Here is an 11,229-nt window from a genome sequence, read left to right as displayed (position 1 = left end):
TTACTGGTGGCTTCCCGCGGGCTGGGTTTAAGCAGCAGCGCACCTGAGCAGAGCTTCTGTTGATGATGGTGATGGGCACCCACCAGACTTGAGATCTAGATACATACAAGTTGAGACTTGTATTTGCTTTTGATCTGTAAAAAAAGGAGGCAGCAGAGCCATGGGAATTTTCGTCCCTATCAATGAGCAAATCTATGGAACTGGGCTGGCTGCAGAAGGGAGTTTACTATAGCAGGGTGGAGCTACCTTGCTGTGGAGAAACCCTGCTATGTTCTCAAATCGCTCACTCTTAGTAGCCAGGCCAACTAGCAAAGGACTTTCCAGCATCATCTATTTCCCTTTGGAAACACTTAAGGTGAGTACTTCTTTCATGCAGGACCTCTTTGAAATTTTTATGTTTGGCTCTGATCCTCCAGGTGCCGCTTGGACCTAAAAATCTTGCTGATGAATATCTGTGTGTGAAGTTGTCTGCAATACAAATTCTTCGATGTCACATCAAATCAATTGTATCAATAAAGACAAAGTTTTTTTTTAAAGGTATGAATACATGCCAGGCCCAATTTTGCCCCGCAGTAATAAGCCAGTTTCCCCCCCCCTCCTCTTTTCAACCTCCATTCCAACTCCAGATAAAAAGCCTTGTGGAACTCAAAAGCTTTCTGACTTCTTCCTGCCTATTTAATTGGTGTTAGTAGAATAACCTTTTGATGACTGATAGGTAGGCGGTAATAAGTAATTTCTATTTCTTAAGAGTTCTAATTAAAATAGTGAAGAGGTACTTATCCCACCCAGAAAAAGTCTGGAAAGAAGGTCAGTTCTACAGAGGCAGGATCTAATATTCCTACAGAAACTTTTTCAGGTAGATATCTATACTTGTGGTTTATTCTACCAGTAGTAGGACTAAATTGAGCCTTTTCAGGAGCCAGATGGAGGCAATTTCAGCTTAGCTGTCTTCACCGCTCTTTTGTTCAAAAGAACTAAAAAGTTTTCAAAACAGCTATGCCGTTCACTTTTTGGCACCAAATTAGAAAAGGAGACACTTAGAGATTTTAAAAAATGGGTTAAATGCAAGAACTTTCTCATTGGAATAACTTTGTTCTTTTTTTTAATAATAATAAGATTAAAAGCTTAGGTAACAACAATAAAATAAAATATGAAGGAAAAAAGAAAGTAATAGAAAAATGTGCAAGAAAACAAAAAAATAAACATTAAGTAAACATGGTTGTTAAGTAAATCCAGTGTTTGCTGTGGAATGGGAATTTTTTTTCTGGAAACCAAAAGTAAACACCAACTTCTAGGGAAAAAAACATTGTAAATCACGGTCATGTGACCAAGGGGTGCTACAAGGAATCTTAAATGTGGGCTGGTTACCAATGCACAAAATGTAGTCATGTCACCATTGGGGTGGGGCACAAAGACCAGAACTTTTGAACTGGCTCATAAATACTTGGGGGGGGGGGCGGATCCATCATAACTTCAGATGGTCATTAACCTGTAATTCAAAGACTACTTGTTAAAAAGACCTCCCCATTAAGAAAATGACTTCGCATCACATTTTCATCACAACCATTATAAGCAATTTCATAATCTCTTCACCTCCTTTTAATTAACAAATATAAAATTCTCCATCGAATAATTAATTTATTAATACTAGGGAAATCAACTAACACCTCTTCCTTATCCAATTATTGACAAAAAGTCTAAAGAGCTCTAAAATATTGACAATATTGATTAATTAACAAATATAAAACTCAGCATTCACATCTCAACTTTTAGCTGTAAGCAAAATTCGATTTAAAGGGTATAAGATGGTCCGATCCTAGTGTAAACAAACTAAACTTAGTTTCAGGAAAAAAGAGACCAGTTCTCTTTCAAAAAAAGAACAAACTCCAACATAATTTTTATCCCATTCCAAACACCGTGTTTCCCTGAAAATAAGACAGGGTCTTATTTTCTTTTGACCCCCGAAATAAGCACTTGGCCTTATTTTTTGGGGGGGGGGTCTTATTATTTTTGAGGTGCAGGAGGCGGCAAGTGTGGTCACCTCATAGCTGCTGCTGTGTTGCATTATTTTCAGAGAGGGCTTATTTTTGGTGGAGGGCTTATTTTAGTGCATGCACTCAAAAGCCCAATTGGGCTTATCCAGGGGAGGTCTTATTTTCAGGAAACAGAATACCAACAATTTCCAAAACTCCCACATCAAATAGTAACATATCTCATTTAAATAAATATTCCATATCTCAACTGTAAACCATAAACAAATCCACATGTTGCAAATATAAAGTAACTCCAGCATTTTAGTTTAAACAAAAGACTAGAATATGAAATAATCAGAATAGTGCCCTCTGGTGCTTTGGAAAATAAACTGACCCCTTTCTCTTTATGGCAGCCTCTCAAATACTGCTATCTTGTCACCCCTAGTCCTTCTTTTCTCTAGACTGGCCATACCCAATTCCTGCAATTGTTCATGTTTTCGTCTCCAGGGTCTTAATCATCTTAGTTCAGGGGTGTCAAACTGGTGACCTGTGGGCTAAATGTTTCTTGCACAGACCACACCCATCCCAGCTCTGCAAAGGCAAAAAAGTGTCACAATATGTCATATGATGCGATTGAGTTTGACATCCATGTCTTAGTTGCTTTTCTTTGCACTTTTTCCAAAGCCTGAACATCTTTTTTGCAAAGGGACTGGATGCAGTATTCCAGGTGTGGTCTTATTAAGGCTTTATCAGACAGTACTAATACTTCACGTAATTTTGATTATATGCCACTGTTTATACAGCCAAGGATTGTATTAGCTTTTTTGGCTGCTCTCATATACTGCTGGGTCATGTTGAAGTGATTGTCCACTAGGACTCCAAGGTCCCTCTCCTAGCTACTGTTTTTGAGCCAGGTTTTGCCTAAACTGTACTTGTACCCTTGGTATTCCTGCCCAGGTGTAAAACCTTGCTTTTCTCCACATTAAGTTTCAGGTCAGATAGAGCCCATTGTTCAAGTCTGTCAAGATATTTTTGGATTCTAAGCTTGTCTTCTGGAGTGTTAGTTATTCATGCCAGCTCAGTGTCATCTGCAAATTTGATGAGTTTATTTTATTCAGTATACCATATTTATCAGTTGACATAGTAGTGAATCCAAAGATAACCACCCAAAGTAACAATCTATCCCTCTTTTAACCCTGGTCAAATAAACTGACTTCATGTTCCTTTTTTTTATAGAACAATCTATACTCTATAATCTGTTTGGATGATTGTTGAGTCTTATTATGAATATCTTTAACAATTTTAGCTCTTTTGTGAGTCCAGGAAAAAGAAATTATTCCAATTGCTCTCTGGGTTTGCCATTTTTATTTTCTTAGTTTTTCTTACAATTTTCTCTTTATATTGGATGTCAACTTCTTATTCAGAGTTCAAACTACTGGATCAGTTTATGACATGAATGGAATGGTTATTTCAATTATTGGAAAACAGTCTTTAAAAAAGCATTTATATTGCATTGTTTGTACTGAACTGGCAAATGATCTGTTGTGCCTTTACAAGTCGTCCCCATCTTATGGCCATTCACTTAAAGACGGTTCAAAGTTATGATTGTCTCGCTAAAAGTGACTTGCAACCTGCTATTCACACTTATGACCATTGCCTCATCACTGCAATCATGTGACTATAATTTGGTCCCACATTATTTGACTTACAATTACTACTCTTTATATTGTATTCTTGTAGTATTTTGCAGAGGGCAGACTGAAGAAAAACTTTAGCTTGTAAAGAAGTCTCTTTAACTTCAACTTTCATCATAACCTTTTAATACGTTGTTCAAGGTTACCACATTCAGTTTAAAATGTTTTCATCAGCTACTGGGATGGAGGTCATTTGTTGAACTTTATTGATTTATAGATTATTGGGATAGACTATACAATCAATTGGTACAAAACAAAAATTGGTCTCATTTGAGACAACGATGAAATTGCCTACATATGGGAGGTTGAACAACTAGCCTCGTGTTGCGACCGGAATAATCTGGAACTGAACACACTCAAAACGATAGAAATGGTGGTAGATGTTAGGAGAAACCCTCCCATACTACCACCTCTTACAATACTAGACAACACAGTATCAACAGTAAAGATATTCAAATTTCTAGATTCTATCATATCTCAAGACATAAAATGGACACTTAACATCAAAAACATCATCAAAAAGTACAACAAAGAATATTCTTTCTGCACCATCTCAGGAAGCTCAAACTACCCAAGGAGCTGCTGATACAGTTCTACAGAGGAATTATTGAGTCTGTCATCTGCACTTCCATAACTGTCTGCTTTGGTTCTGCAACCCAACAGCACAGACACAGGCTTCAGAGGATAATTAGAACTGCAGAAAAAACCATTACTACCAACCTGCCTTCCATTGAAAACCTGTACACTGCACGCAGAGGTGGGTTCCTACCAGTTCGCACCTATTCGGTAGAACCGGTTCGTCAAATCTACCGAACCGGTTAGAAGAGGTTCCACCAGTGGACCCGGAAAGCAGGCCACACCTACAGAAGAGGTTCCAAAATTTTTTGAAACCCACCACTGGTCCTTGGATATGATTATTCTACGCTATCATGCTCATATTTATAAAACTCAGTGCCTCTGTGAAAGGTAAGGATGACTACTGCGTTTGTGGTGCAATCAGAACATTGCGTGTGTTGAAGTTGTTTTAACGCAAACCAAAGATGCCTTTTAAAAAACAAGTTTACATCATATTCTTATGCATGCCAGTGCTGTGTGTGAGGTAATTTAAGGTGGTTCTGACAAGTGTCGTTGGCATCTTCATATCCGGTCACATGGGCAGCAAGCCACTCCCATTCGGTCACATGGACGGCAAGCCACTCCCACAAAGGAGGCCACACCCACAGAGTAGGTTCGAACAATTTTTGAAACCCACCACTGACTGCACGAGTCAAAAAGAGGGCCGTGAAAATATTTACAGACCCCTCACATCCTGGACATAAATTGTTTCAACTCCTACCCTCAAAAGACATTATAGAGCACTGCACACCAAGACAACTAGACACAAAAACAGTTTTTTCCCAAATGTCATCACTCTGCCAAACAAATAATTCCCTCACCACTGTCAAACTATTCATTAAGTCTGCATTACTATTACTATTACTCTTCTCGCCGTTCCTATTACCCATCTCCTCCCACTTATGACTACAGGACTGTAACTTTGTTGCTTGTTTCCTTACAATTTATATTGATATCAATTGTTTCCTGATTGCTTATTTGTACCCTATGACTATCACTAAGTGTTCTACCTTATGATTCTTGACTAATGTCTTTTTATGTACACTAAGAGCATATGGACCAAAGACAAATTCCTTGTGCGTCCAATCACACTTGGCCAATAAAGAATTCTATTCTATTCTATTATATTCTATCAGTAGATAGCAAGTCTATTTATTGATAGATGGATAGAGGCAGGCAGGCAGGCATTAAATATGTAAAAATGCATCTAAAGTGGTGCCTGCTCTCTGTTACATATGAATATCACTCAATACCAGATTGTTGCCTTTTTAAAAAAATTTAAACCATTTTGGCCTCTGGGGTAGCAATGTTCAGGCCCTGCTTTTCTACTTGCTCGAAAGCATTCATGGGGTTGTGAAATCTTGACTTGTCCACTTGTTACATAGAAGGGATGGCAATAAATGTTTAGAAAGAAGCTGGAAAAACATGAAGGCAAAGGTTTGTTTGACCTGGCAGGCTGCATCTAACAAGATCTGAGGTATGTTGGAGTGCTCCAACTGGAGCGTATGTTTGCTCTGCAAATGGATTAATGAATAATTCTAAGAGAACTACTCAGAATATTGACTGGAAGAGTATTAAGCAAGTAAAGACACAAGATGGAAAAAGAACTGTCCACTTTCTTTTTGGAAGAAAGGCAGTATAGAAATTCAGTAATATCTATTCCGAAAGAATTATGTTGGACATAATTCTATCTGAACATTGTCTGGTTGTACTGATCTTACAACCAGATAATGTATGTAGGGAACAGCTTAAGATAATATTAATTAGTGGTAGTTTTACTATTATAATGTTCCACCCATAAGAAACAAATGATGTTGGTTTGGATTTTAACCACGCATGCTGCTTGAGAGTATTAGAATCATTTCTTTGAGTTACATCTACACTTTTACCCAAGGTTATCTAATTTGACATTCATTTTGGACCATATCGAATATTGAGTTCTAACAAAGTCTTTCTTTAACATATTTGGATATTCTTAATATTGAAAAAGGATAAATAGAAAAATGCACGTATACCACCAGATTGTTGTTCCATGTAACAATTTGGTTTCTACTGACTAGCAGGAATATTTCAGAGATGTAGCTGGGAATGCTACAATTGAGAACATCTGCAAACAAACTAGGTTTTCTACATTTAAGCTATTGCTTTTCTGTAAATAACAGTTATATCCTCATTGGGAACGAGTCCTCTGACTTTATCTCTACAGGTTGAACCAATCTTAGATATGTTAAGTATCAAATGAGCTAGAAAAACCAGTCTTTGATGGAAGAAGGTGAAGCTGTTTTTCAGGTTTTCCCTTATGTGTTGCTCCAAGAAAAATATTTTTGAGGAAGTGGGGTAGTGAAATGGGGTGAGGGATTGTATTGCTCTTTCAGTTTCACAATAGTTTAAAATAATTGGATAAGTACAAGTCTTTTTGCCTGATAACAATAAATAATATACATAACATAAATACCAGGTGGGTATTTGGCATTTGTGATGGTCTGCCGGTCAGGAGAAGAGTGGCTAGAGTCACTGATGGGCAGAAGAGGATGAAGGAAATCCTCCTAAAATCTGCTTGAGTATAGTGTATAGTGATTACTTTAGTCTGGCAAGATTCTTGTCTATAGGCAAGTAACAATAAACATACTATCCTGATTTGGAGAACATTGAGAGGCAGGGAAAGCTTTTAGGGAAAGCTTACGAGTTGTATAGTGATTATTTTAGTTTGGCAAGATTCTTGTCTACAGGCAAGTAATGATAAACATACTGCCCTGATCTGGAGGACATTGAGAGGCAGGACTTAGGGAAAGCTTTCTTGCTCCAGATGCCATTAGATGTGCTGTTGCCCCTGCCAGCTATCTTAGTCAGTTGGAGTCAGCAAACCACCAGAAAGCATTTGCATTTATATGGTGCCATGCACTTCCATCGGCCATCCTGTATGGCAAGTATAAATGGACATCATTCATGGAAAGACTCTGTCCCTATGGCTCAGAAGAGGTGGATATTGTGGATCACATGTTCCTTAGATGTTCCCTTTATACTGAGATTAGGAAAAAACATATTCTGCCAATAACTGCTCGGTATCCTGGCCATTCTGACACTACCTATCTCCAGTGGCTGCTTAAGGATGACCAGTCCATAATTACAGCACAGGTGACCAGTAACGATTGTGGCAAATCCTGCATTGCTTAGTCACTTCCCTTTTAGCATTGAACCTACAATGGGCCACAGAGTTTAGAGATTGCAACTGTCTTATAGTCAGACCATGTATAATTGACACTGGATTTTATTATAAATTTTAGTAGTTATTTATTATTTTATACTAGAAGTTTTAAGTGTATATATATACTGAGTGCTTTTATTTGTTCTGGTCGCTGGTATAAGAATAAAATAAAATACTATCCTGATTAGCTCCTTGTATCATTTCTGGTTCCTTGTACCTGACAATATTCTGCTGTGAAAGTATCACTGTATGGAAGAATTACTCCATTATTCAGTTAGGTGTCTGATGCAAGAGGTTAGATTATTCACATCTTCTGAGAACATATATACTAGATTGGGTCCATGGAATTCCCATGGAAAAATAACCCAGCCTTCTTTCTTCTAACCTGCCAGTTTACGTGTATGATAGAAGTAAGATTGATTCAGAAATAGTTGAGATGAAAATCAATACTGAATGGAATAGTGAATACTGTTCACTATTGATTGATTGATTTTGATTTTATTATACTTATATTAACAGCATAATTCAGTGAATACAGAATGAAATGTATTGACAGAGAGATAGAATTAAGATCAAGTGAAGTGTTAGTACTACTGTATAATGCCTTGGTAAGACCACACTTTAAATAATGCATCTAGATTTTGTCACCATGATAAAAATTATGTTGAGACTCTAGAAAGAGTGCAGAGAAGAGCAACAAAGATGATCAGGAGACTAAAGGCTAAAATATATGAGAAACAGTTGGAAGAACTGATTATGACTAGTTTAATGAAAAGAAGGACTAAAGGTGACATGATAGTATTGTTCCAATATCTAAGGGGCTGCCAGAAACAAAAGAGAGTCAACCTATTCTCCAAAGCAACTGATGGCAGGTTCAAGAAGCAATGGATAAATAGTTAGAACAATTACTCAGTGGAATGACTTGCCTCCAGAAGTTGTGGGTGCTCCAAAACTGGAGGTTTTTAAGAAGAGATTGAACAACCATTTGTCTGAAATATTATAGGGCTTCCTCCTTGAGAAGGGGTTTGGACTTGGAGACCTCCATGGTCTGGTCTCTTCCAACTCTGTTACTCTGTTATAGCTTCCTAAAGTGGCTTGTCCCCTGAGACTGTCTAAAGGGAAGCCACTCTTTACACCAGGGGTCATCACAATGGCGTCACATGTCATATCGGGACTTTTTCCCTCTTCACTAAACCAGGTGTGGGCGTAGCCAGCACGTGACGCATCTGGCCCGCAGGCCGGGAGTTTGACAACCCTGCTTAACACCTTACATCAGTGATGTTTCTTCTGACCTAAATTGCAGCAGTAGCTTGCAGCCTGCAAACACTGAGAGAAGGAGAGGCTCAGGCTCAATATCTGCTATTTCCTTTTTTAGAACTGATAACCAGATAATCAGTTTTGTTTTTTTCACCATGACTCTACATTGTCTGCTTTCTCTTAGGTTTCCTGACATTTGAGCCAACAATGGATCTGAAGAAAATTAAGGATTACATTTGCTGGCTGCATTATCAATATCTCCTGGTCACCTGCTGTTATGTCCTGGAGCCTTGGGAAAGATCCATATTCAATACTATCTTAATTACTGTCGTTGCTATGGTGGTATACACCGCCTACGTTTTCATCCCCATCCATGTCTTCTTGGCTTTTGATTTTTTCTCCCAAGTCTTTGGATGCCAAACTGAAAACACACTTTGACCCTCCAAGTAGTGACTCAAGGCTTTGCCTTCTCTGGAAATGCTCTTCCTCCACACTATTATACTCAGCTCTGACGAGATTTTTTGGGGACATGATTGTGAGCCTGTTGGATGAAATGCGCATATCCCACCCCGCTGGCCATCCCCTCCTCTTGAATAAAAAGCCATGCCATCAGGCTGGTCCTCACAGGAATGCATGCTTGTACAACTTCAGTCCAACCATGAGTCGGTCTCTGGAATTAGCTTCAAGAACTGAGTTCACACATGACAGATTGCAATCAAATGCAAGCATTTGCTCTTTGAACATAGTTCCCCATTGGAAGAAACAATCGACTTGCATTTTACCTTTCAGTTGTCTGGATTCACATTATGTTAAGTTGAGGATTTGGGTTTGGTTGATGTTTTAATTGGAAGGACACACAGCTGCGAACATTTTAATACAATGAAATAAAAGGAAAAATATGTTAGGTTTTCAAAAGATTCAATAACTTTTAATTTTACAACGGCGCCTGCCTCCCCTATGTTCCCTAACAAACTAGTATCTCAAGAAGTAACTTAACAGGGAGTTTAGTTTTAGAGAGATGGCCTCATTGTATTTAAAGGAGGAGAGTAATTTTTTGAAAGACACACAATCAGTTGCAGATGAACGTGGATCGACCTTTTCTCCTCAGTAAAGCATTTTCTCCTATTCTCTTTTCATGTACGCATCTTTGCCAATTCTTATAAGAAATAGGTTTTAACACTGGGGACTGGCCACAGAACTATTGTGTCCACCTCTCTCAATCATCAATCGTTATATTAGCAATACCTTGAATTCCAGTATCTTATTGTTTTTTTTTTAGTTCTACAGGCAATAATATATAAGGATACAAGAAAAAGAATAACAACTGAAATATTAACATTTTTCCCTTTTAAGATGCCTTGGGTTTCTGCAAGAAGTAATCTTAAGACTTTCACCTGATATTTATTGGGATGTTTTTGCAAACTGGCATTAATTTTGCTTAATACCAGCCGAGGATTGCTTTTTATTCTGTTATTGTTCAGCTGAGAGAAATGCATGTGCACACAAATGTGTGTAAAAGTAATACTCTAATTGCAAAGGCTCTAAAGCATGTACATGGTTGTACTGGGGATTCAGGACTACAGTACTGCTTCTTTTCAGAAAGCAGAAAAATTAAAGGGGATTATATTTTATTCTTGAAAATGCCAGTATCGTACTTTGTATAGAAGGAATATAAATGTCAAAGAGCAAGCTTGCATTATCAGTGTATTCTTGCAGTTCACAAAGCTTGCAGTAAAAGTGGCTGTATGCATCAAATATCTGCACAATTACATACAATGAAATATTTGTCCCTTATGCTGATGGCATTATATTGTAAGCTTTTAAAAGCAACTGCTGTATCTCTCCCAGCAAACTGGACTGAAAAGATCTGAACATGTATGTAAAAACCATAAAAGTTGGATTTATCTTTAAATGCATTTGTGTGTGGTTTTCTTATCTGCAGTCCAGCTTTCTTCATGCACCTCACAGACAAGATCACAGTAATATTCCTTTGAGCTTACATGGTTTTATGAGCATTTTTATTTTATGAATGTTTTATTGTTTTCAGGAATTTCATAATGTAAGTTTTATTTATTGAATGCGTTACTAGCCGTTTTGATATTTGCATGTGATTGCATGTGTACCTTACTTCCTCATTTCCAACGGTTTCATTCTTCCTGTTTTAAATGAATCCATACAAGTGCATATTTTGCAACCCAAAAAAAAAAAACATATTTCAGAGTTAGCAATGGCTCAGCATGATTACAAATATTTCTGGTAGTATATTTCTTGATTACCAGAGTTCTGTGCTTCGGAATGAAGAAGAACATCAGTTCAGTGGGGAAATCCAGCAGGTTCTGAGTGGAAATTTTGAGTAGTTCGGAGAACAGGTAGCGGAAATTTGGAGTAGTTCAAAGAACTGGCAAATGCCACCTCTGGCTGGCCCCAGAGTAGGGTGGGAATGGAGAATTTGCAATATCCTTCCTGGAAGGATATGGGATGGCAA

At 37.8% G+C, this 11,229-nt stretch overlaps 1 protein-coding gene across 1 annotated transcript; it reads left to right on the top strand.

Moving 5' to 3' along the window:
- The first annotated feature begins 268 nt into the window (after window positions 1-268).
- On the top strand, window positions 269-10,603 carry SPTSSB (serine palmitoyltransferase small subunit B). Its single transcript, XM_032225752.1, has 2 exons — window positions 269-355; window positions 8,929-10,603. Exon 2 carries the CDS (start codon window positions 8,952-8,954, stop codon window positions 9,180-9,182), a length of 231 nt encoding a protein of 76 aa, XP_032081643.1. The 5' UTR covers window positions 269-355; window positions 8,929-8,951; the 3' UTR covers window positions 9,183-10,603.
- The last annotated feature ends 626 nt before the right edge of the window (window positions 10,604-11,229 follow it).

The sequence above is a fragment of the Thamnophis elegans genome, chromosome 10, assembly GCF_009769535.1.
Source record: "Thamnophis elegans isolate rThaEle1 chromosome 10, rThaEle1.pri, whole genome shotgun sequence".
NCBI lineage: Eukaryota > Metazoa > Chordata > Lepidosauria > Squamata > Colubridae > Thamnophis > Thamnophis elegans.
Note: the sequence above shows the minus strand (reverse complement) of the source record. Positions and strands in the feature narration are given on the sequence as shown.